General features: G+C 46.0%; 1 protein-coding gene across 8 annotated transcripts in view; it reads left to right on the plus strand.

Moving 5' to 3' along the window:
* The window catches only part of SREK1 (splicing regulatory glutamic acid and lysine rich protein 1), a 530,578-nt gene that overhangs the window by 441,077 nt on the left and 62,045 nt on the right, over positions 1–27,456 (plus strand). For all 8 annotated transcript variants that reach the window (XM_085631944.1, XM_085631886.1, XM_085631876.1 and 5 more), the window contains one exon: positions 25,762–25,906. In XM_085631944.1, coding sequence (XP_085488070.1) covers positions 25,762–25,906 — 145 coding nt within the window. The remainder of the gene's footprint in view (positions 1–25,761; positions 25,907–27,456) is intronic.

The raw sequence follows: 27,456 nt of genomic DNA on the forward strand, positions 1-27,456 counted from the left end.
GTATTTAGGGGCACTCCCAGATAGTGTGGTAAAAAGTGGCATCTTGATGGCATCTGCGGAAAGACCTCGCAACTTGTCTACTCCCTATTTTTTGCTAAGGTGACCCCAGTAAGATAAGTTCTGTGCAGGATTCTCAGTTGAATAAGTTAGAGCCTAAGAGGAATGGCAGCTTCTCTCGGGGACATCAGTGCTGTTTGCCAATCGTCATCAATTTGCCCTACACCGGCTTGCCATCGTTCTCAAAGAGTGTGAAATGGATCCGGCAAGTTGTTACATAGCTTCCTATATGTTAACGATAAGGCTTTCTCTGACATGGATTCCGAAAGCAATTGATCCTCCAGAGGGGATGACTCCGGTATACTTGCTATGTCTGAGAGTTCTGCTTTAAGGGCATGACGAACTTGTAGATAACGGAAGACCTCCCCCTGAGCTAGTTCATATTTCTCCCCCAATACCGCGAATGTTAGTATTTTCCCTTTGTTCACTAAGTGGCCGATTGTGGAGATTCCAATAGTATCCCATCTATCAAAACCAGGTTGATTACAGAGTAATCCCAGCTTTTGGGTGTACCATAATGGAGTGGCTTGCATCAGTACATCTGACCAGCCGAGACGTCCATTAACTTGGCGCCAGATCTCTACCGTGTGGGCTGTTGGGCCCAGGTATCGACCTTTCCGGAATTTCGAGTAGAGGGCTCCTAAGTACCCCTCCTTGCCCATTTGATATTTATCCAGCAGATATGCCGGGTCTAACGGGGAGCGATGAATCCAGTGATTCACCACTATCAACTGCAAAGCTCAATAATATAGTTGCATATCCAGGAGTTCAATGTCTCCGTCGTACCAAGCTTTAGTTAATTTATTTAATGCTATACGGGGTGCTTTTCCGTCCCATAATAGAGTTCGAACCTCACTCTCTATGTTCTTGAAGTAGGAATCAGGGACCTTATGTGGGCAATTTTGAAGGATGTATAAGAAACGGGGGAGAGCAAGCATCTTGGAGGGCAGCTCGACCCAGTAAGGAGAGGGGCGGTGACCTCCAATGCCTGACGTAATTACGCAGTCTCTCTAGAGGGACGGCCAGGTTTCTACCATCGAAGATCTGAGGATCCGGAGTTATATAAATACAGAGGCAGCGAAATCATTCAGTAGCTATCTCTACCTCGAGGGTAGTTTTTGGATAGGTCCCTGAATTGCAAAAATCACAGATTTAGACCAGTTAATCGAGTACTGGAATACTTGCCGAAATTCGTGAAAATATTTAAGATTCTGTGCACGGATTTATAGGGGGACGCCAGCTATAGCAGGATATCATTGGTGTAGAGGGATATCCTATCCTTATGTCCTTCTGCCCACTTCAACCATCTTGGCACCGGATCTCCTCTCACCCATGAGGCCAGTGGTTCTAATATTAGTGAAAAAAACAGGGGGGACAGGGGACAACCCTGTCTTGTACCCCTTCCTAGTGAAAACGTCCTTGACAGTTGATTATTGACCTTGACCTGACCTTTGAGGTCCGTATAAAGCAGCTTAATCCAGTTAATACATTTCAGGCCAAACCCTAGGCGCCAAAGCACTTCAAAGAGATATGGCCATTCTATGGAATCAAACGCCATTTTGGTGTCCAGAGACAATACCACTGCATCTTCCTCTGTTAGTTGTTTGCGGCCCAGAACGTTATGAAGACGACGGATGTTTAACGCAGTATTCCGGCCTGGCACAAAACCCGACTGGTCTGCATGAACCAATGTTGGGATCCTCGAGACCAGGCGAGACACCAGGAGTTTAGCTAGGATTTTCGCTTCCACGTTGATTAACGAAATCGGCCTATAGGCTCCACAGGTGTCTGCGGGTTTCCCCGGCTTACGAATAACCACAGTAGAGGCTAATCTTTGGTCCACCGGTAAAATCCCTTTCTCAAAACTTTCGTTATACATTTCTCGTAGGTGGGGCGCAATATGTGAGGCCTTTGTTTTTAGGAATTCTATAGGAATCCCATTGAGCCCCGTTGCCTTCCCCAATTGTATACTATTTATCGCCAGGCAGATTTCATCATCGGAGTGATTCTCTTCCAGTATATGCCTGTCTTCAATGGACAGGGTGGGCATACGGATGTCCGCTAGCAATTGGCAGGAGCCCCATGCCGTAGCAGTGGTCGAGGAGGTATACACTTTTTCCAGATGGTCTGCAAATGCATCAGCGATAGCTTGCAGGTCTGTGAGATGTTGCGCCTTACTAACCGTTAATCTGGGTACCCAGCGCTCTTCCTTTTCTCCCTTTTCCAACCATGCCAGCATTTTGCCAGCCCTATCTCCCAGTTTGTAAAGCCTATGCAGTGTGATAAGCAAACAAGCCCTTACCTTCTCTCTGGCTAACGTTTCATATTCTACTTGCTTAATGGATAATTGGTGGGCGGTGGTTTTGCTAGGTGACTGCGTGTTCTGTTTCGTGCTGGTGAAGTTCGCTCTCAAGCTGTACTAATTGCACCTGTTTTTAATTATAACCCACTTTTAGCGCCAGTGCCTGCCCCTTCAAGACAGTCTTAAAGGCCTACCATATTGTTTGTGACGATTCCACTGAGCCCACGTTTTCATTGAAATAGTGTTCCGACTGGGTTATTAGGCTGTCCTTTCTAACCGGAATTTTGAGCAACCAGGGATTGATGATTATTGTTACTGTCTCTGGTTATAATAGGTAAGCTCCACCCACACTGGAGAATGGTCAGAGATGCCTCGTGGTAGGCAGCGTGGGTTCCGAAAGTTGCCAATATCTGCCATGTGTGTCAAAAAATAATCTATACGAGATAGGCACTTGTCGGCATTCGAGTAGTTGGTGAAGTGGGTTAGATCTGGGTGAAAGTATCACCACACATCAGTGATTCCCATGACCTTCGTAAACTCAGACATGTATGTGCTGGGGCGGGCCTGTGGACGTATTGGTTGTCTATCTATATGGTCGTCAAGGGTCATATTAAAATCTGTACCCAGAATAAGGTTGCCAACTGGGAGATCTACCATGAATTACCCTAGGTCTGTGAGTGCCTCCTTACCTATTGCTGGTGGAAGATATGCTGATATCACATTAAGCGCCTTTCCCTCCCAACTTGCCTCTAGAGCAGCAAATCTACTCTGGGGGTGTGCCCAAATTCGTATCGGGGTGAGTGCGAGACTTTTTTTTACCCAAATTCCTTTTACCCTCGATCCTGAGAAGTAACCCTCATGAACCAGGAGTTTGTAGCCCCATCGCGTCAGGGCTTTACATTTATTCCCCACTAAATGTATTTCCTGTAACAGGACCAGATCAGGGGCTCGTCTTTTAAGATATTGTAATACAATGCCCCTTTTTTATTTTATCCCCCATTCCGTGAACATTCCAGGTCAGGATTTAGAGCGATGTGTCTACAAATCTTCCTGCCATGACTGTTAGATAGGTTTGATAGGAGCCCGGGGACAGATCATAAGGAGCAAGGACTGTAATAATCTCTATTTCTTTTGTGACTCTAAACATTAAATGACAGTTGGGCAGAAAGGCCTCAAATAACAACGTTAACTCTTTCCCTTCAACTGTGGAGATGTAGCATATGGCTGATTCCAATCTTGTGACTTGAATACATAAACAAAACATATCCCCTCTCCTCCCCTGCCTCCCCCCTCCTGGCCCCCTGCCAGTGGATTTTAAACTACCCACTCCCCAACAAGGCAGAGTGCCTGCCACCCCTCCCTCCATTTGAAGGTGCCTGGTCTACAGCCCTTATCCCCCTCCCCCCCCCCACCTATATCTAACTATTTGAGTAAATGAGTTCCAATATGTGGATTGACCCCAGTTCCATCATGCAGTCATAGCCCATCATGCGGTTATTGTCAATCCCCCCAGCCCTGGGGGTGCACATTTAGGTGTGCTAAGCATAACTACTCCATTGATGAGTCCCCTGTATTTTCCAACAGGGAATTTATATATTTTTGTAGAAATAGAAAATACAGTCAAATAACTTTTTTATAGGAACATAATGTTATCCTATGGAGGAAACATACACTGCATACATGTACTTGCAATCTTCTTAAAAGGATACCTTTTTAGGATGTATGATGCTTAGGGGACAAGGTCCAAGAAACCACCAGCAGTTCAGTCTTACCTGCCCTGGTGTGTCTGGGTGAAGAGGTGCAAGTGGAGACTTTGAACAAGTGCAGAAGAACCCAAAGGGGGGCTTTGCTCCTAAGGATCTCTGGAGCACAGGGACTCAGTCGGTTCATGTGACCCCAGGCTGGGGGGGCTCGGGTGCAGAGATGTTTTGTCCGGCTGGTCGCTGCAGTTAGGGGCTCTCACTTGGCTTTGGCGACCTGCAGAAGGAGAGAAAACAGGACTGCAGGACCCGTCTCGGTAAAGACCTCGTGGATCCTGAAGTCCCTTGACGGCAGGTCTGTGTCGGTGGTGTCCTAACTGGACATGTAACTAGCCTTGGTAGTTGCAAAGTCTCCGGTACCAAGGGTATTAGTGCTGAGAGTCTCCAAGGGGTGATGCTGCTTGGCGGTTGAAGGTGAGAACAGTCCACCAAGGGTTTGGGGGGGGGGGGGGGGGGCTGTTTAGTTTCCGTACGACTGTCTTTGTGATTGTTGCAGTACTAGCAGCCAAGCAGGGTTTGGCGCCAATTTCTGTGCAAGACTTCTCTTCTCACAACTCCGGCTCTTCTTTCTCCTTCCTTTGGTTCTCAGTAGGCCAATCTCAGTTCCTGGTGTTAGGAGGACCCCTAAATACTAAATTTAGGGGTGTTAAGGAGAGTATAGGGTAGGAGCCAATGGGCTACTTACCCCTGGGGTGACTACACCCCATGTATGGCCACTTTCTTGGGAGAGTGGGCATAAATCTGTCAGAGTTCCTAGTTTCACCACATCCAAGATGGGTGAAACCCTTCTTTCGTTGTTAACTTCAGGTAGCCCACCTTAAGAGGGTGACTAGCCTGTGAGTAATTGCGCCTTTTGACAATCTAATTTTCACACCTGCTCTAGTCCCAAAGAGGCCCCAGATCAGGGGGTGGCATTCCCAGGTCTGGAGGGAAGCCAGGATCGCATATCAAAGGCGGCAGAGGCTTTGAAGTCTCTGGCCTTGATGTGCTAAATTTGCTAGCCCTGATCACCTTCCTCTGCACGGACATTGTTTCTGACCTCGGAAAGCATGGGCTCTCACCTACAGGGGGTCAGAAATACATCTGTGGTTGCAGGCTGGAATTTTGGAAACGTCCTTTAGGACGAAGCCGGAATCACGCTGTCCCTACACAGCGCCAGCAGCAGAACAAATGTGTCTTTAGCACGCAATCGTTCTGCATGCAAGTCGTTACGACTTGCATTAGGGGGGCACAATGGGGAAGTGGTGTTGGAATTAAAGTCCAACACCTTCTCTACTGTTGTGCAGACTGGCGTTGGAATTGTAAATTAAACTATTCAAATATCCAGGCCCCCCTCCCCCTTAAGGCCAGTCGAAAAAATGACTTGCGTGCAGAACAAATGCGTGCTAAAGACCTATTCTTTCAAATGACGGAGTTCCTAAGGCATGCGTGAAAAACGCATGTAGAATTCAGTCATACATTCCTGAGACTAGTAGGATTCAGGGGCACCTCTAAGATGCCCTCTGGGTGCATGTCATTATAAATCTAGTATTGGTATCAGTACAGATGTATTAAAATGAGATGTTTGTTACCAAAATCCATTATTTTCAGTGAAATCATTATGCAGCTGGGTAACTCGTACCAGTACATATGTTACGGATGTCTTCATGATCACTTGCAGTGTTGTGACAATGGAATCAGACATCACAGGGACATATCTGCTTGTGCAGATATGTCCTCACATAAAATATAATACACCCTGCGTTAGGGCTCTAGGGTCTGCTATAGGGGTGACTTACATGTAGTATATGCAGTGTATAGGGGCTTGGCACACAGTGAGTGTGCAATGTCGTGTTTTCGGAATGGGTTGCACCATTTCACACGGCTTGTAATGGCAGTCTACATGCTGTTTGTGGGTAGGTCCCATTGGGTGGCTTATTACATGCTGCAGCCCTGGGGGACCCTCTTTACTACCCAGGCTGTGGGTACCAGGGGTGCCATTTATTAGGGACTTACAGGAGTGCTAAAGTCCTTGACAGTTGGGTTGCAATTGAGCGCATATTTAGTTTTAGTGAAAGAGCACTGGCACGGGGGCCTGTTTAACAGAGTCCCAGTGCACATCCAGTCAAGAACATCATTACCAGTGGGCAAAATGTAGGAGTGAACATGTCAAAAAGGGCACTTGCTTACAGTGAATCATTACATCGAGCATAAGAAGCGAGGCTGATTGAGCTCCAAATCACAGACCCGTTCACAGTCCTAGTGTTAATCCAGGTCCCTCTCTTCTGATTGGTCTAAGATAAAGTCCAAGGATCAGCACAGACTCGAAGTCAAGACAAGAGTCCCTCCTCCATCCCCTCTTCTAAAGGTGTTCTTGCTACAGGGAGGATTTGCGCTGTTAGCACTCAGTGGCCCGACTCCACGCCAGTTGTCCAGTTTCCTGGACAGTCCTCAACTTGACGGCAGGTGAAGGCCTTCAAGGAAGCAATGCTGCCACTTTTCTGGAGGATTCTGGTACCTCCGGGAGTACATTTTTGCCCCCAGTTGGACTTCAACCAGTGGGTTTTTCCACAGACTCCGACTGACCACTTAAGGCATCTGCCGCTGGTGTCCGGAGGAGCCTTGCTCTCTTGCTACAGGCCACATGTGACTGACATTGGCCCAGGCTTTAGAGTTTGTGGCCTGGATTCGCCCCCAACACTGGTATCCGATCTAACTTTCTTTGCTAGGAATTACATATGAATGTCTTCCACAGATTTCTTGTTTGTCATGACATTTTCTGCCGTACAGCAAGTTTTCAAAATCTTTTGACATTATTCTCGTAGGCTGACAAAGCTTTTTCACTGGGGAAAATGCAACTTTTTGTTTGTTTTTGTATGAAATAGACTTTGCATCCTGAGGTATTCAGAGTTCATCAATGGTTACTTCAGCACCATGTTACTGACTACATCGTAACGGAAGCAACGATATTCTTTAGTGTTTCTGTTATAAATTCATATATTCCTGCATTGGTAGTTAACCGTATGTTTTGGTTCTTTCACATCCTTAACTGTATACCCTCCCTCATCTAGTGTTGATTGGAAATTCCTTCTACAGCTGTCCCTTTCATATGTTGTGAGCCAGCACCACCCATGTGCATCTTATTCAAGTTCCTTTTTTTCTGCTGAACAATGTGAAACTGAACACGCTTCTGATATTGAGTGACTTTTTAACACCAAGCCGTAGCTCCTGTTACTCGTGGATCTTTTGACAATTTTTTTTTGTACCCTTTTCTTTCGTAATTCACAGCTGGCGTCCATGTGGAACAGCCAACATGTGCTTAGCTGTACTGTGTGTGCTACCATTAGTATAAGATCCCTGCTGATCTCTGACTTGCAGGCACAGTAAGGCTACACTGGTTCCACAGGAACCTATGGATTTCATCATTGGGAAAGGGTTGTCGGTAGGAGATCACAGGCGTTCCACCATCAGTAGCTGCCCTGGGTTCCCTCAAAGGGCCCACCTTGCATACAAAGAGTGTCATTTTGACTGGTCTCCTAAGCTCTTTGAGGGACATTAGGAAAATGTCGTTACAGAATTGCAAGACTGTTCCCATGCTGTACGACCAGTTTTAGCTGGATTCAGGTTTCACTGTACTGGGATGCTTGTGATTCATTGACCTTATGATGACCTGCCACTCCATTGCTCTGGAGACTGTTGAATAGAGTGGAGCCTAATTTCTCACCGGCATATGGAGGGCCTAAGCCATCTTTACGTCATCGAGTTAGCCTATTTCTCATTTTAAACCCAGAAATGCAGACTTGTTGCTCCAAAAGGACTAGCCAGTCAGTCTTGTCACTTACTTGGGAGTTGAACCTATTTTATCTCTGTTGCAATTACAGCCATGGTAAGTGGGTGCATCTGGATGCATATCATGACCCCTGCAGCTAAGCACAGCTCTCCCATTAAAAATCAATAGGTACAAAATAAAGCGGAACTTCCTTCTCTTGCCAACTTAGTCTCTCTGCAGTCACATTCGGAAGGTTTTGTGGCAAGGGGTGCTCACCACTCTGCCAAAACCAGTGGCTGCATTGTGGGTGGGGATTCTTAATAGGACTGGTTGGGTTCATAGATGAACACTTAGCAGCTGGGACTGTTGCCCATTGAGTTGTTCACCCTTGCATACAAAGTTGTTGAAATGGTTGGGTATGACATTTCATAGCACTTTTGCTACATTGTCTAATTTTTGACCGACACCTCTATCCCTTTCATTGGGTCATAAAAGAAAACTTTAGCACTGTAGTAAGTGACCTGAAGAGTCCCATCATTCATAGAATTGACCTTAGTGCAGCTGCATGCAATGACATGGGCCAGAAGGCTAGTGTAATGGTAACTCTATGATATAAGTTCCATAAAAGCATTTGGCGGTGTTGCTACCCATGCAGAGTCGAGTGACTAAAGAGAATACTTTGTTTCTCTTCCAAGACATCAATAGGCATAAGCACTAAATAGCCCCACCCACATATTCTGATCCCAGTGCACTCTTGAAAATGTTCACATATGTGTAATAAATTTCGTACATAGTACCGTACACAAGACTGCAGCCTCATGAAAGGCTAAAAATGGCCAGATTACATTGAATTCTCATTTTAAAAAGAAACCAAGTGCACAGATGTTATTAATAGAACATCTATCACAAACTTTTTTTTTTTTGTAATTAAAGCCAATACCCAACTTTTTAAGTCATACCTACGCAGCGCGCAAGCGCTGCTTTTGAGTGACCTCTTGGAATCACTCCGGGCTTTTGTGGAAACTTGTGCATGTTTTGCACTGTTTCCTATGAGCCCTCGTGCATGTATGGCGTTTACCTTGCGGGAGCGAACAGCGGTGCCATCTGTTTGCAATTATTGCGCCTGCTGCTGCTCGCTCCCGTAAGGTAAACGCTGCGCTTCGCTTTAACTAGCGGGGCCGCGCTTGTCTTTCAGCGCTTGTTTTAAGTAGTCGTGTGTTTGTTTCCACTTCAGAAACTGTGTATGATGTGAGCCATTACAATGCCTTACTGAAAGTTTACCTTCAGAATGAGCACAGATTCTTGCCCACAGACTTCGTGGCAAAAATGGAAGCCGCTAATGTTGTTCCAAATCGGGTTGTTATTCACGCGATCATTTCTGCATGGCGCCTCATGTCGTACTGTGCTGTGAACGGAGCTCATGCAGCCCGCAGAGCGGAAACGCCTGCCTCTGTGTTGCAGCCTATCAATCTGTCAACTATGCTAGTTTGCAGGAGTGTGCATTGGTCTGGGGGAAATCCTATATAATACAATTTCGCACAAATCTATTGTCATTTTCATTACTAGCCACTTTAAAGCTGTGACTAATGAGCACAGGCAAGTTTTTCAGAACCACGCACTCTTCGGCAGTGTTTACCCACACGCTCATGGTTTCAGTTGAGATGCTCATAAGCAAAGCTGTTGGGGAATGGTTATGACGTTGAGATCCCACTTACGCACGACGCGCTCTGCCTCCGCGTCCTTGCGTGTGCAAGGTCCCTCGCCAGACGTCTTGAAGCTTGTTGGTTTGAAGTGCTGCTGATACGGACGGCGGTGCAATTAATCCCCCTTGGCACCAGCGCATGTGTAGCGGTACATTTTGATTACACAGAAGGTGCAAAATAGTTATATGTTTACCTGTGGCTCGAGTTAGACATTTATTAGATGCGTATGTGTGCAAGTTACGCGTGGGGAGCTTATTCTGCGACTGTGGCAACTCTGCAAAGTGTCCAGAACTTATGCTTTGTAAACTCTATTTTCGATTCGTGGATGTGCCCATTCAAAAAACGTGTCGGAGAAGGGATCATGCAAATGAGAAAACCTACGCAGTGGTACATTTGTGTGGATTCCCAAAATGGAGCATATTTTTCACGCTCATCTGTCCTTCTAAACTCGCACTTTAACGAGGTATAGTGGGGCGCCATTGCACCCTCATTGCACGGGAGACGTGTAGGAAAGGAAGATTTTTCATGGAAAATATTGGACAAGAAAAAGGAAAAAATGAAAGTTACTTTACAGACTCTTGTATTGCATGAAGTTGCTATTTTTATTTCGCACCAACTAGCTTAGTTACATTACGTGACTTGTACAGAATCGCAGGGTTTTGAACCGAAGCCAGTACTTGTTTTGAAACGTCCTGTTAACTCTCCCTCACCCTCCCATCCTTTTTTTCAACACCTAGCCGATTAGCAAAGCCAATCACTTGTAAAGTAAATGTTCTGGATGCCCAGCTTTTCCACTTTTCCGTTTCCCGTTTGCCTCCGTTTGTCTGTGTATTTGTCTGCTATTTAACTTTTGTCAATCTTCTTTTTCCTCATTTCTTTCTATGTATTTTCTCTCATGGCGTTCTTCCTCTACTAAGCTGTGCGTCTTATTTCTCTGTGCATTCGTCTTCTTCTTTTTTATATTCTGTTCTATGTACTGTGCCTCACGTCTTTACTTTCACTTTCTGGCCTCTCCTCCTCTATTGTTCTTGTTTTTCAGTAGCAGGCAGTCCACTCCTCTTGTCATAAACCCAAACACGTTTGGGCCACAAGTCACTTAAGGCTATTTAATCCTCTCCTCTCCCCTGCCCTGCATACAATACCAGAGTAAATATTCACAATACTTGTCGAGCAGCTCAGCCGTGCTCAGTGACTCTGAGCTTCTCATAACTAAATCCCGAGTCTTGTAACAAACAATGCTAATGTTGCTTATGCACACATTCTGGCTAACTTCTTTGTGGTCATGACGAAAGATACCTATCTCGGTTTATAGATTGTACTTGGCAACAATTGTCACTGATACCACGTAATTCTGCTCTCGCTTCCTTTATTTAACATTCTGACCCTGCCTTTAGTTTCTACATTTTCAGTAGCCAATGCTGCACTAGCCAGTGACTCTACCTTTCTGCATGATGTTTTGCTAAATATGTGCTATTACCAATATTGGGTGATTACAACACTACAGTTGCGATGCAAGGTTTTAGTCTGAATTTCATTTTTATGTCTCATGCAGATATTTTATTTATGAACAGTGGGCTTAGAGGCTGCTTGTTACTTACCATTGGTTGGTTTCATTGCCACTCATTTTCTTGTTTCTTATTGGTCAGTTGTCATAGGTTTCCTTCCTCTTCATGTCTTTTAAATACTCTACAAAAGTGCATTTGTTTTCCAGATGTCTCTCTCGTGTACTGTTCTTCTCCTCTTACCCGCATTCTGTATGCTCTTTTGCTTGTGTGCTTGCCTCCAGGCTCCTCATTATTGCGCTCATCAATATGTGCTTCTCGTACAGCAGCTACATTGCTCTACAAAATACCTCAAAAACATTGCCAATATCTCTGACTAAACACTTATAAGGTCCCAAACGCAGAACCATTGGCTATGCCAATGCTTGTTTGTGGGAGTTGGTATTCTGGGGTTAGACTCAGGGGCCCACCAGGGTCAAGGATGCACTCTTGTTACACCGTCAGCGGCACTAGGGCAGCCGGGTGCAGAGTGCTGAGGCCCAATGTTATCCAATGGGGGATAGAGGGCCTCCGGTTGGTGGCTGCTGGCAAGCAGGCCACTGGGTGGTGGGAGCAAAGCTTCTGGACTTAAGCTCAGGGCAAATGGGGGTTTAGGCCAGCACAAAAGATGCACCCTCAGCGGACTGGGGCGGCCAGGTGAATTGTTTGTGGGAGTTGGTATTCTGGGGTTAGACTCAGGGGCCCACCAGGGTCAAGGATGCACTCTTGTTACACCGTCAGCGGCACTAGGGCAGCCGGGTGCAGAGTGCTGAGGCCCAATGTTATCCAATGGGGGATAGAGGGCCTCCGGTTGGTGGCTGCTGGCAAGCAGGCCACTGGGTGGTGGGAGCAAAGCTTCTGGACTTAAGCTCAGGGCAAATGGGGGTTTAGGCCAGCACAAAAGATGCACCCTCAGCGGACTGGGGCGGCCAGGTGAAGAGTGCTGTTTTGGTGTCTGGTGCCTTGTAGCTTTCAATGGGGAGTCTCCGGTTTGCAAACACACTGCAGGCTCGGGGACAAAAATCTTCTGGGCGCGACCACCAATTGGAGAGGTAAGTTGGGGTGCTGGGGGTTGGTTAGGCAACATCGGTTGGGCCACCCAAGGCCGTGGGGCGTCGGGTTTAGGGGTGTCTTTTAGGGTCGACTCTTCTTACCAGCTCCTGGTCGCGGTTGGGAGGACCTTCCGGTTTGAGGCTGCAGGTGTCGGCTGGAGTCTTGAGGCAGGTCGGGGGTCACTGGATCTTGGGTCAGGATCCCCGGGGTGACCTCCTCTTGGTGTTGAGCCACTCAAACTCGGGCCGTGGGCGTCTGGTACAGAGTGGGGCAGACCCGCGGATCCTTCCGGAGCTGGAGTCTGTTGAGCAAATCCGATGTTCACGGAAGGCAGTCTTTTCTTTGAAGGCAGGCAGGTCCTTTGGGTTTCTCGAGGTTGCTGGCTGCAGGACACACCGGGATTTCGCTGGAACAGGTTCGAGTTGGGGACAGGCCGGTAGGGCTGGGGCCAAGTCAGTGGGCGTCCTCTTGTTAGCTCTGGCATGGCTGTTTGGTCCTCCTTCTTTTCTTCTTCTGGTTTCTTGTCTGCCTTCTTGGTCCAGGGCTGCGCCCTAAATACAGTATTTAGGGGGCATTTTAGGGGTCTCGAAGTCAGTAGCCAATGGGCTACTGACCTTAGGGTGACTACACCCATAGTGTGCTCATCCCACGTGGGTAAGTTAGCACAATCCCTAATCCTGATTGGGGAATGCCTGGCATCTGCAAGATGGCGGGCACTGAAGAGTGGGCTTCACCTCGTCTCCCCCACCTGAGGGATGGGGTTGGCAGAGGTGGGAACACCTTCTGGGATGGCTAATTCTTCCCGCCTGTCTTCTCACCGAAAAGGAGGGGAGACTGGAAGGGGGCCTGCTCCTGATAGCAAGAGAGGCTGAGGGTCGCATTGCAAAGGTTGCTAGGCCTTTGAAGCTCCCCTGCCACAGATGGCTCTTCCTTGCTTGGGGTAGGTGTGAACATCTCTGCCCAGGAAAGGCTTTTTTTCTGGGCTCAGGGAGCGAAGGCTTCCACACTAGGGGTCCAGAAACATGTCTTGTGGTGGCAGGTTGGTGTGTACTAGTCAAGGAACCTACCAGAGGATGGTCATTTTTCAGGGGTATCTCTAAGATGCCCTCTGAGTGCCCTTTTCATTAAATCCCTCACTTGCATCAGTGTGGGTTTAATGTGCTGAGAAGTTTGGTACCAAATGTCTCACTTTTCAGTGACCAGCAGAATTGTACATGTACTGATTATGACAATCTATGATTTTTTTCCTCAATTGATACAATTATTGTTCGTTTTAATAGATTCCCCTGATGAAGGGCTGAATTGAAAGCCCGAAATGCATTGGGATTTGTTATATGAAATCGGGAATACAGACCTTTTTGCTGAGAAAAAGCAACGCTCTGTCAAGCCTTTTTTCTTTATTGATTAAATTAAAAGGATACATGGATTCAGTTCCACTGTCAATTTGTCTTCGTTGTGTGAAAATTATCTATGTTAATGTATTCAATGTTTTATCGTGGTGTCTTTGTGAACAATTGTTTATCTTTTGATTGAGACATATGCTACATTTAAGCTACTTTTTCATGTTCAAATACGAATACGCCCCTCCTGGGCATTAGTAGTGCATTTGTTTTTCTAGGCATTCGTCTAGATTCTTTCATCGTGTTGTTCTACTTAGGTGGCTGGCAGTGCCACTTCTCAGGTGCACACTAAATGAGTTGAAGTACGTATCACTTCTGAGTAAAATTGAGACAACAGTTGGAGTTTAGTTTAATTGAGTGCATACCTAGCTGCTTTTGTATAAATAGTATATTCACTTTTCAGTGTAGCCATTATGGTGCTGTGGAGTAAGCAATGACAAACTCCCAACACCATATACTCTTAATGGCAGCACTGCACTCACAATATCTAAGAATGGACTTAGGTGCAAGACTCTACAGGGGTACAGGGCACATGCACCTGTACCCTCACCACTGATATAGGGCACCCAGCTAGAGGGGTGGATGATCTATGCCAGGGCAGTGGGTTGTAGGCATGGCAAACCCAGGGATGTGTGCCATGTCGACTCTTCTGTACAACAATATGCAGCTTGAAAATGCAGTGTGTAAGTGTAAAGGTACAGGACCTCTAAGGGTGGCACGATAAGTGCTGCAGCCCTTAGATGCCTTCCCTGGTCACAGTGCCCTGGGTAGCTGTGATACCATTTACCAGGGGCTGACCTGTGGCCAGAGAGTGCCAATTGAATGTACAAGATAAAGTTTTGGGGAAAGCACACAGGCCCTGGGAACCTGATTGGCAGGGACCCAGGGCACATCAAGTCAAAGTGCATCAGTAGTCTGGCAAAAAGTGGGGGGGTTACTGCTACAGAAACCTAGCTTCCTACACAAGCCTCCGCATCCCCCCAGCCCCCCCCCCCCCCCAGCAGACTCGGCTAAACCTGGGAGAGTCTTTCTAGTCTTTCAGGCGAGGAAGAGTAGAGGAAGTGGGTTGAAAGTTGCAGGGCCTACTCTGCCTTACATCCTTCTGTCCAGGTCAGTCCCTTTGTGGAGCTGGCCTGCATCAACAGTTTCAGGACCTAATTCAGAATGCTCCTTTCCTAGCTCTTTAGTGTCTTCACTCCATCTTTTTAGTTTGGGTTCAGAGGTGCCTACCTCTGCAAATTCTAACTTAGCTAGGGCAATGCCCAGCTTACCCACAGAGGTTACCCACAGCTTGAGCAGCCCCACCAAGACCAATAGGGTCAGGGGCCTAACTTGCTATTTGGCAAGGGGCTAGGTCGCCATGCCAAGGACAGTGTTGCCATGAAGGCTAACACCCAGCAGAGGCTACTGACAGCTGTCAGTGTCCAGATCCACACCTTTAGCCTTTCACTGGTATGTGAAGTGGCTAACTTAACAGCTTCTTTGGGTTCTGGTGGCCTTCCTGCTGTTTTAGGGTAGGAGGTCACTACACTTGGTAGTGAACACCCTTCTTCCACCCTCTGTTCTGCCAGCCGAGGAGCCACCAACTCAGGCTGAACAGTTGCCTAACTAGTCCGGTCCTTTTGCTGGCTAGGGGTAACTTCACCACTCTTACCTTGGTACCCAGTTTTAGTTTGTGAGGTATCTTTGGGCCCACCTGCCTGGATAGGTTTTTGGGGGGCTACCTGGGACTCTTTTATCTTAGAGGCTCACTGTTTCCTCTGGGGAGGTTTTGTAACCATTTTCTTTTCCTAAGCCCCAGTGGACGTCCTAGTCACCCTTGTCTTGACACAATGGTCTGCCTTCTTTTCCAATTCTTGGGGAGAAATTGCACTTCGGTTTACCAGATACTGATACAACTTTTCATCAGTACAACTACTTAATATGTGTTCTTTCATAAACAAATTATAAAGGGCATCATAATCGTGCACTTTGCTTCCAGTCAACCAGCCATCTGGTGTCTTAACTGAGTAGTCTACAAATTCTACCCAGGGCTTATTCTGTGTTTTCTGACTACCCTGCCCCCCGAATATAATTCAATACTCCACAGTTGTGAGTCCAAATCCCTCAGAGTTCTCTTCATGAGGTCAGAAGTTTGTCTCTGCACTTACCAGACAACAGTTCCCTAAGGAGTGCCCCCCAGTGAGTTTTCTTCACCCATCTGGCTTCACAACCCTCTCAAAGGCTGAGAACCACTAGGGATAATGCCTTTGGGGATTTCTCGGTGCCACGCGAAATACCTACAGGGATCATAGGATCCGTCTTTTTCTAATTTTTTTTAATTGCTGCCACCTTTGATGGGTCCTAGGCCCATCTCTGCTCTCTTTTTCTAGAGCCAGGAGTCTGGTCTCTAGGTCTAATCTTTTGGTCAACCTGGCTAGCAGGATTTCCTCCTCATTGAGGCTGTCCTCGATATCCTCAGTAGTATCTGATCCCCCTGTGTGGGCTCTAGGTACTGAGAAGTTTATTCTTGGAGTCTGGGGCACTTGGGCCCTTTTCTCCCTATGAAGTGTGGGGGTGGGGGCTAAAATAGCATCCACATCCACTCCATCTTCTTCCTCATCTGATTGGTCTTTACCATTTTCAGATGTGTGGTCCTCAGCATACCCAGCCAACAGCTCCTGGAGCTTTTGTTTGGTGGGATGGGACTGTGAGAAAGGGCCCTCTTTCTGCATCATAGCCCCCACTTTTTGCTGAACTGCTTATGTGATTTGAGTTTGCCCTGGGATCCTGCCAATCAGATACCCAGGACCTTTGTTCTTTCCCCAAAAATGTACCTTGTACACATAATTGGCACTCTGTGACCACAGGTCAGTCCCTGGTAAATGGTACCACGGGTACCCAGGGCACTGTGACCAGGGAAGGCCTCTAAGGGCTGCAGCACTTATTGTGCCAACCTTAGAGGTCCTGTACCTTTACACTTGCACACTGCATTTACAGGCTGTGTGTTTTGGTACAGAACAAAGTGAAGAGTCGACATTGCACATCCCTGTGTGCCATGCCTACAACCCACTGCCCTGGCATTGATCGGTCACCCCTCTAGCTGGGTGCCCTATACCAGTGGTGAGGGTACAGGTGCATGAGGCCTGTACCCCTACAGTGTCTAAGTCCATTCTTAGACATTGTAAGTGCAGTGCTGCCATTAAGAGTATATGGTACTAGGAGTGTGTCATTACAAACCCCACAGCACCATAATGGCTACACTGAAAACTGAGAAGTTTGGTATCAAACTTCTCAGCACATTAAACCCACACTGATGCCAGTGTAGGATTTAATGAAAAATGCACTCGAAGGGCATCTTAGAGATGCCCCATGAAAAACGATCAGCCTCTGGTGGATTCCTTGACTGGTAAACACCAGCCTGCCACCACGAGACATGTTTCTGGAACCCTAGTGTGGGAGCCTTCGCTCCTATGCCCAGAAACAAAGCCTTTCCTGGGCAGAGGTGTTTTTAACCTCCCCCAGGCCAGGAAGAGCCATCTGTGGCAGGGGAGTTTCAAAGGCCTGGCAGCATTTGTAATTTGACCGCCAGCCTCTCCTGCTATCGAGAGCAGGCCCCTTCTGTCTCCCCTCCTTTTCGGCAGGAAGACAGGTGGGAAAAACTAGCCAGCCCAGAAGGTATGCCCACCTCTGCCAACTCGACCCCTCAGGTGAGGGAGGCGAGGTTAAGCCCTCACTTCAGTGCCAGCCATCTTGCAGATAGAAGGCACTCCCCAATCAGGATTAGGGATTGTGCTCACTACCCCATGTGGGGTGAGCAAACCCAGGGTGTAGTCACCCTAAGGTCAGTAGGCCATTGGCTACTGACCTCACCACCCCTAAAACGCCCCCTAAATACAGTATTTAGGGGGCAGCCCTGAACCAAGAAAGGAGATTCACGCAACCAAATAGGAAAAGGACGAAAGAAGACGCCCAGCAGAGGAGACTGCTGAGAACAACTTACTTGGCCCGGCCCCACTGGCCCATCTGCAGTTCGCCAAAAATCGTTTTGTCCTGCAGCCAGCGACCACCAGAACCCCTGGGAGGGCTGACTGCCTTCAACAAAGACCGGATCTCCTGTGAACAGCAGCTCTGTTCAGAAGAAAAACCAAAGAAAGACTCAGAGCCTGCTGAGGAAAAAGAAACCCGACAACTGGAACCACCACTGCACCCGTCGCCTATGGCCCGAATTCGAGTTGCCCCTCGGTCCCAGCGAAGACCCCCAGCGCTCCAGAGTCCGAATCCACAGTGGGTAGACCCCTCCAGGACTCCCCGACGTCGCCTGCAGCCCCCCCCCCCCCCCCCCCCAACCGCGAGTGGCTCGGTAAGGTGAAATCCGACCTCAAAAGACACCTCTGCATCCAGCCGCCCTGGAGAAAAGAACCGAAGTGCACCTACATCCCGAGCCCTCCAACTTACCTGCCCAGCTGTTGCTTCCTCCCGGAAGTCTTCCTGGACCGAGGCTGCAGCTGAAAAACGAAACTGAAAATCCCCTTTGGAAACAACAGGGCACTTGACGCCAAAACAGCACCCTGCACCCAGCTGCTGCTGCGGGTGCACTTTGTATGCTACACCGGATCTCCCTTTCCCCAGAGCCTGACACCAGGAGCTTGGCTCCCACATCCTTGTGGCATGCTAGTCAGCAGCCGCCAAGCAGAGGCCCCCTATCTCTCATTGGATAACATTGGGCCTCAGCACTCGGCACCCGGCTGCTGAGGGTGTAACGAGAGTGCATCCCTGACCCAGGGGGACCCCTGCATATACACCCAGAACCTCAAATCCCACTACCGAATACTTACCCTAAACCTAGTAACACTATGTTCGAGGTATGTGAGCTGTAGGTCACATGCTTGTGCATATATCGCCATCTAGTGTTGGGCTTGGATGTTTGCACTTTGTCAAAGAAGTCTTTGTGGTCACGAGGTAAGTGACGCCTCCTTTCGGTAAAAGTGATTGCTTTTTTCCACTTTGACACCGATCCTTCGGTTTCCCTCGGTGCGTAGAAGACTAACCCTCGACTGTATTGTTTCCGATCGCTTACTCCATTCTTCGCGTATCGTGTTTGTTTCGAGAAAAACTTTCTTTCGATCAGAAACTCGTGGTAGGCCGTCAGGCCTAACCGCCTCCATCCAACTTGCAGTCGATGGAACGAATTCCCTTCAAATTCTACCCTCGGTGCCACGCGAAATACCTGCTCACAGACTCAGACGAATTGTGCAACCTGTGTTTGTCACCAGAACACAAAAAACAGGACTGCGACGCGTGTAAGGCTTTCCATTCCAAGAAGATGCTTCGCGACCGCCTGGTTTGACGACGCGACATGGAAAGCCAACGCACAGACTCCATTCCAGACCTCTTCGGACCTGAATCTGAACAAGAAGCCGGCTACACAATTTGGGCCGAAGAAGAGCAGGATCCCATTTCCGTTTCGGAGGAGGGCTCCGACCAGGATGACGACATCCCGCATGGACAACGTACTGGAAGTACAGTCCCCTCTTTGTCCCGACCTCCAAGCCAACCTGCTAAAAAGAAGGCTCTGGACCAACCCGGGCCCGTAAGCCCCGGTCGGCACCGAGACGACGCTGCCGACTCCACGCCTTCTGGCTTGGCACCGTAGCCTACCCAAAAGCCCTCCAGCTCCAAAAAGCCCCATACCAAGTCTGGCACCGAGCCAAAGCCTTCGGGATCGAAGATCAAGTCCGGCTCTGATCATCACCACTCTGCACCGAAAACCAAATCGGAACCCGAAAACACCAGCCCCGAAACCATTGGCACTGAAAATGTCAGCGCTAAAACAGACTGATACACCAAAGTCACCAAAGAAGCATAGTCTCTGTGATCCGCTGTAAAAACGGGACCCGAAACAGAAAATTTTGGTCATACATCCAAAAACTGGCCACATTACCACTAAAGTGACTTTAAAAAGAGGGGCTACTACTGAAGAGGAATGCCATATTCCATTAAAGAAAACTGTTGAAACAAATCCTTCCCCTCCTCCTCCTCCTCCTCCTCTTCCTTCTCCACCTTTGCCTCTGTCTGTGCCCACTTCACCTGAGCACTCACCACCATATATTCCTGAAGATCAGGGTGATGGGGATAGGGATGATAATGATGACAACCAATCTGCACCTATAGATGAGTGGGATGACTATAACACTGACTCGCGCACAGACAATGACCCTGACCTATACCCTACCAGCCCCTCTCCACCAGATGACAGTGTAGGATATGTTGAATTGCTAGGCAGGGCTGCTAATTATCATGGGGTCCAGCTATATAAAGAATAACTTGAAGAGGATTTCCTCTTTGAAACGTTAAACAATACTCAGAAATCCACACATATGTTGCCCATGCTTAAAGGAATGACCAGACATGTAGATGATATATTTAAGGATCCCGTCAGGGCACGTATCCTTACCCTCAGGGTGGATAAAAAATACAAACCTGCACCATCTGATCCAGTCTACATGAGAGGACAATTACCCATAGACTCATTAGTTGTTTCTAATGCACGCAAGAGGGCAAACTCCCAGACCACTGGAGACGCAACACCCCCAGATAAAGAGTCAAAGCTCCTGGACACTTCAGGGAAGAGAATACCCTCCCATGCAGCTAACTTCTGGCTCATATCTAACACACAAGCGCTGCTAGCCAGATATGACCGTGCGCATTGAGACGAAATGGAACAACTTATCCAATTTTTACCCCAAGAACATAAATCTAAAGCGCAAGACCTGGTACGTGAGGGGCAACTAATCTCCAACAATCCGATTAGGTGCTTCCTAGATGCAGCAGATACATCGGCCAGAGCGGTGAACGCTAGTGTCCTTTTAAGAAAGCACGCCTGGCTACGTATTCCAGGATTCAAAACAGAGGTTCAAACCTCATTATTAAACACACTGTTCGATAAAGAACACCTATTTGCGCCGGCGGTAGATTCTTCACTTGAGAAGATGAAGAAAGATACAGAAGTGGCTAAATCAATGGAAGCCCTTCAGTCTCAACAAGGCCGTGGTTCCTTTCGACGCTCATTCGAGCAAGGTCCAAAACCATGTCTTAGGACACTGCATCCACATACAAGGGCAATAACCAACCCTCAGGTTCCAAGAATTACTTCAGGGGTGGTTATAGAGGAAACAACGGCAAGGGCAGAGGTAGAGGTTCCAGCACACGCACCTTCCCCTCTAATACAAAACGATGACTTGCCCACAACTCCTCCCGACCACTTAACACCTGTGGGGGAAAGACTGTCACAGTTTCTACCAAAGTGGCTGTCCATAACAGACAAGTGTACTTAATCTCTCAATGTACGACATAATGCACATTTGTGCACCACTGTTCATAACACTGCACTTTAAGACCAAAAAGTACATTCCACACCTCTCTATCATATGCTTTCAAATACACATCCCACATGTTCTGTTCTTAGCAAGGCTGTCCTACTCCATGACCGCTCCCACTGAAAAACTGCAAGATTACAAGAAAGAAACCTTTAAGAGAAACACTGCATATGCAGTACGTCGTACATTCAAGCTAGGATAAAATAACACACCAAAGTCATAGAGCAAATTGATAGTGTCCCCCTTATAATTATACTCAATGGGAACATTGCCCAATCTGCCTCAGGGTAGCTCCAAAGCACAAAAGATAAAGTACACATATTTCACAAGTTATAATGCTTCGGACCCGAAATCATACTATTTTAAATTGGTTCCCACTGCCTGAAAAAAAATATATGCTTACTCAAACCAAGCTTACATAATCTGCCTACTTCATTGATAACCTAGCCCTGAAAGGCCATGATTTTTGGAAGGATGACATTAATTTGAAATCTATTAGGAGCACTGAATCCTGGTAAGTCGGAGGTACAGAATCTCTATTCCGTGCATGTCTGATACCTACACAAAGTATTTTTCTTAACAGTACAATCCAACAGACTACTTGTCTGGGATTCGTTAAAATTATAGAATTTAACACTCCAGCTATTCCATCCATTGCCACTTTTGATGATTGGTGATCTTATACAAATTACACTGAAGATCAATTGAGTAGTATGATACAAAATATTACATTCTACTCTTCAGTTAATGCTCCGGGTGAGTGGTTATTATTGGCAGTAGACACAAACGTTTGTCATGCAAATTTTTTTTAATTCCACGTATAGGTTCACATCATTAAGACCTGATCCCTGATATTCACAATCCACGCACTCTAACACTTAGTCCGTGGGTAAATTATACCAACAATGCTTAGAACATTCCACATTGTGTGCAGTGAAATAACCGCTTTCTTTCTTGTCTAAAGACATGAATTTGTGTGACTGTCTTTTGGGACCACAGTCTCCACGTTCCAAACGATTTGTTTATGCTGCCTATAATGAAATTTGGAAATTGTCGCAAGCTGCAGTACCTTTATGCCAAATTGATCAAGATAATGTGGATAAAGTGCTTGCTGTAGTAGACAATATTAATACATTGTCATCTCTTATTTATAGCTTAGATAATATTGTGTGATCTGTCATTGATATTGTGTAAAGTGATATGTCTACATTGTATCATGGTTAGAATTAACTTAGATCGATCATGCAATTTAGTTGGACGCTCCAGACACTTAAGAATGGACGCGTTCCTTGGCATTATCTCAACTGTACCACTTTGTTCTTACTCTTTAATTTGACACCTAAACAGCAATAAATGGCTATTAAAGACGCTAATTATAACATGTTACACTAGAGAAGCTGAAACAACTACCATTCACTATAGCGGAAACACCTTCAAAAGTATGGTGAATACATGATGTTATCGCATTGCCCATCTTGACGTTTCAGTTGACTGCCTGCATGAAACACTTCCCAGTAGGTAGATACAAACCCCTTGGGAGCAGCTACATATATGAGGTGTGTACCTGCATTTATGTATCGTTGTCAACTGGCTGAGAAAGAAGTTTTACCTTGCCGGTCACTCCCTTGTATGTCAACATATAAATATTCATGGTGCCTGCAATGTTTCTGCCCCTAATTTGGCTTGTTATTTAAAAGGAACTCCTGCTCCCACAATTATTCCCACTCTTATATTGCTTTCGAATGGAAGCTATCTTGTCCTTAATAATCAGAAAGGTTGCGGTCTGAGGGCAGGAATCCCGTATGTGGTGTCAATTTTCTAGTTAGTCACTTGTTTCAACAACATCCTGTTTTCCCCACCACACAGGAGGGTAGATAGTTCTTTATGGCTTCCATTCCAACTTTGAAAGCAGATTTCAGCAAATTAAGCAGTTCAGAGCGTTGTTGTTTCAACAACAAGTGCTTCTCACTTCAGCTCGCGAGACCTTCGAATTGCAGGTGGATCTCCCTTTTGTTGAACTGATGCATCAAATATTTAATGCCACTGACCTGCACAGTTTTTTAAACTTGTGGGCTTCAGCCTCGTGACATCTTTTCAAACTATTTTTGGAATAATCCCAGCTTTTATACATTCTCTTTTTTCCAGCGTGTTTGGTGGGTTCCTGCTGCTAATCGTATTTTGTGACCTTATAGTGTTGTTCCTGCTATTCCGCAATGGATGCTCCTTTTGTGGTCCTACCAGGCCAGGCATCGCTGCAGCTGTACCGTGAGTGCCTGCTACAGCTCTTTGGAATGGTGCCTCTGGATGCCGAGTTTTGTTTAACCATCTGTTATTCTTATTTTACCTGAGTGCAACCTGTGCTTCATGGCATCCGTTGCCCCTTCCAGTGGGCCCTGGACGTCTGTCTAGCTAAGTCTTAGCATGCTGCTCTGGACTTCGAACTGTTGATGGGTGCCTTAGTTTCCCATTACCAGGACTGTTCCTTGGGCATGCGACTCGTTCATAACCCAACGCTATGGTCATTGGCCAGAAATGATCCTTGTGCAACGGCACATGGGCTTCTGGATCTCAGTTTCATCAAAGTCAACACATGTTGCCCCTTGGTGGTCTTGACGACAACTGGCATAGAGGAGCATGTCTGTTCCTTTGACCTGCTCAATTGGATGGCTGATATTTTTACCTCGGAAGGTTCGCATTTCTTATTGGAATTATTTGCTTTTCACTTGACATCCTACATTACGTTCCCCGGAGAAACGTTGTGATCGCTTGTAAAACAAATGTGCTCTAAAGATTTTAACATGAGGCATTAACTGAATTATAATTCAATCGCTTTAGTTTGGCTAATCTTCTGATTTCTGTTGTCACTTTGGTGCTACCATCCTGACCAAGGGGAGGGTGTCATGTGCTTCGTGTAGGCCCATGGTCGTTTTCCCTATGTTAGCCTGAGCACGTTGTAGGCTGCACTCTGCTTTGCACACATTACTATACAAACATATTTTGCTTTATGCCACGTTGTACTTTCCCACAGAACCTACTGTTGTTTTTGCATTCTGTTCTTTCCTGGAATTAGTCTGAGCAACGTAGACAAGGTCAAACAACAAAGCCCCTTGTTGTTCTGGTCAGGCTCAAGCACCTAGGCAAAACACACAAATGTAGCTGTTGTTTAGGAACACCTACTCTTTGTCATATAGGTATGCACAGACATACAAAAACACACTTGGAGAGAGATTTTTCATAGAGAAAATCGCAACTACACCCGAGATGTAGAACTTTCATCTGTGCATGCTTGGGTGTGGGGTCCGCTGCAAACACCCAGAGATCTTTTGAGATATATATTCATTCCCATTGCTTCTGTTGGAAGGAGGGAGCTCCTTTTATGGTTTACTTACTATGCTGATCGTATTTGTCTTGGACATCATCTTCTTGTGGCACGTACACTGCATACTAGAGCACGATAGTTAAAATAAATATTTTAAATGTTTCTTGTGTCTCTGTCAGATATTATTGTGGACAACTACGAGTGTGAGAGCGAAAGGGTGTGTCCTGTCGCCGCGATTCCTGAGAGTCAGGAGTGTTGTGTTCTGGGGTGTCTAATCACTCATCTGTGAGTGAGTAGGTGGGTAAATGAGGCACTACAGCTAGTCCGTTCCGGGCTCATGGGTATTAAGTTGATAGGATAACTCAGTTAGTGCCCACTAAGGTTCTATTGTCCCAAGCATAGTCTGTGAGATAGCAGAATTCCTGCAACATCACAAAGGGAAAGGCTGCAACTACAGCTCTTGGAAATGTTTCCAAATTAGAAAGATGTAAAGCTGCTACATGGAGATCTGTACAAACCTTTACTAGACACTATTGTCTAGATTCAGACTCTAAAGCAGATACTCAAGTAGGACATGCTTTTTTCAGGAACCGTCTTTGGGTGATTGTTTGAGCTGTTTCTATTTCATGTCTGCTTCTTGTGGGATGGGCTTGCTGTTCTATCCATTGCTTATGACTATTGATGAGGATACCGCGGAAGAGAAATAAATGTTACTCACCTGTAATCCTAGTTCTCTTCCAGGAATATTCTCATCAAAGTCATAAGCAACCCTTCCATCTCCCCTTACAGGAACTATTACAGCTCTCAACAACTACTACACCCAAGATTTATAATTTCCGTAAAAATTACCTGACCAGTCATCAATGAGGCATGATGGGATACTGGGGGTACTGTCAGGTTCTCAAAGGCACAGTGCCAATTTTCTCTACTATCCTTTAATTTGCAGTCTATTGGCTAACAGTGTCTCATATCCCCTTTCCTTTTCCTTTAAACATAACAAACAAAAGAGTTTGTGAAAGATTTTCTATGGTCATTTTCCTTTAATGACAATTTCTATGTAATTGTTTTAAAAATAAAATTAAAATTCAATGTAATCTGGTCATTTTTAGCCTTTCTTTAGGCTGCAGTAATACATGAAAGGTACTACGTACAAAGTTTTTATTATATAAATATGAGGATTCCCCTGGAGAGAACTAAGATTACAGGTGGGTAAAGTTTCCTTATCCAATTAGAGGGCACTGGTATTGGCGGACATGGGATGCCAGTGGTGAATAAGAATATGCACACAAAATACTTCACCAGTAACTGATTGCCACAGGACCCTGAGAAAATGTCTCAGTGGCTGCCTGTTCTGTACCAGTTTCTCAGTGCATTGGTTAAATGCACTGTTCCCATGCTCTACCTGTTCTGTGTGAAAGAAGATTAAGAAAAAAATGTCAGCATACAAAAACAAAACTATTGATTCTATTGATACCTGCTTAAATTTGTTTAAGAACTGTACTTCATTTACATTTTTACAGCAGGAGTAAGAAAGAAAGAAGGAAAGATAAAGATCGTGAACCAACCACAGATTTAAAAGAAAAGGAACGAAGGGAGCGGACTCCTGCGAAGAAAAAACATAGTCCAGAAAAAGATAAGGCCCGTGAAAAAAATTCAACTTTGAAGGTAAGCAATTTTTAAATGTTATTATTATATATACATACTGATATTTCTAGCAGAGCCAGCCATTGATCTTGTTTTAAAAATGACGTGGAAAAAAATGCTTATTACAGGTATGTTGGTCCTTCATCTCTAAACATGCAAGATTTTGTAGCTAGTCAGGGTTATCTTTCAGATCTCCAGCATTGAATATTTTATAATCCGGCTGGGAATCCTGGATTGACAGTATTATGAGAAAGTGCCTAATAAAGCACCTTAATATATTCTATATGTAGCCTATCCAAGCTGAGTGCTGTTTTTTCCAGTGGTACTAGTTGGAGGTCTCGCCTTCAAGGAAGAAGGGACATAGGGGGTTAAAATGTCAGCCTTGCCTTGAACTTGGTTTCAGTATCATCTGTACTTATCTGCCTTTTGTGTCTAGAGAAATCATGTTTGGCCAGCAGTATCAGGAGTCCGTTTTTTCAGCATTTAATCTTCCTTAAAGGTAATAGTACTTTTGCATCCAGTGGAGGTGTATGTTTTTTAAGCTTAGTTGTGAAAGCGGCCTTTTTGGCTGATTAGTACATGGACTGTGCAGAAAATCAATATAAAGAATTATTTAAAAAGAGTATTTGTCCTCTGAGGACCTCTCCTTGTGCTGTCAGACATTCCTTCTGCGTCAATGGCCATTGCAGCTGTTGGTCTGCTTTAAGGAGCACCATGGCACAGATCATCCTGAAACGTCCACCATCAGCACAAGTGACTTCTGTAAACGTCTAAATGAAAAGAAAATCAAAGAAAACCGTATATCGAGAAATACCGAAACCTTATGTGAATTGTTACTCCAGGAACATGGAGGGCAAGGAGGCAAGTCATGCATGATTTTGAGTGAAAAGCCTGGCGTTTTGACCTGTGTCACTAGCTCAGTCTATAATTTTAAGTTTAGTTGTCCTACTATCTCCTCTTTTGTTATCCAACCTGCTCATTCTCCTACCGCAAGACTGCATCAACTTCCCAGATTAGAAACCTCCTGTCTGGGGAGGTAATCTGGACATACCTAGTTTTTGCTGCACAGAACCCGGGTAACCTTGTAGTTGTTAACTAGCTTTACACAGAGGCCTATTCTCAAGATTCTGCCCTTTGGGCGTTGATGAGTAACATTCATTCACATGCTCATTTGAAATTTTAGGTTTTTTTTGCAACATTTGGCTGAAGCAGTTGTGCAAGTGAACATCTGCAAGACTTACCTTGTAGTCACTTGCCCCAGCGAGGCAATACTAGATAATGGATGGACCTAATGGAGCCATTTCCTGTTTCAGTTGCCCCACTTTCTTTTGGGCACTCAATCTGGTGCTGCATAAGCTGATGCACTTAGCTTTGTAGCCATTGGGCTTGTGTAACCTTCAATGTTTTTTGGTGACCATATCATTAGCAAGCACATAGTTAAACGGCAAACCTTTGACCGTATTCCACCAGGGCAAGTTGGTCCTGAAGTACTTTTATTTTCAATTGAATGGGACCTCTGCTTCCCTCCTCTGCAGTGGGAATGTTGCACACACTTTGAGGTTTTAGGTTAA

The sequence above is a fragment of the Triturus cristatus genome, chromosome 2_1 (genome assembly GCF_964204655.1).
Source record: "Triturus cristatus chromosome 2_1, aTriCri1.1, whole genome shotgun sequence".
Lineage (NCBI taxonomy): Eukaryota > Metazoa > Chordata > Amphibia > Caudata > Salamandridae > Triturus > Triturus cristatus.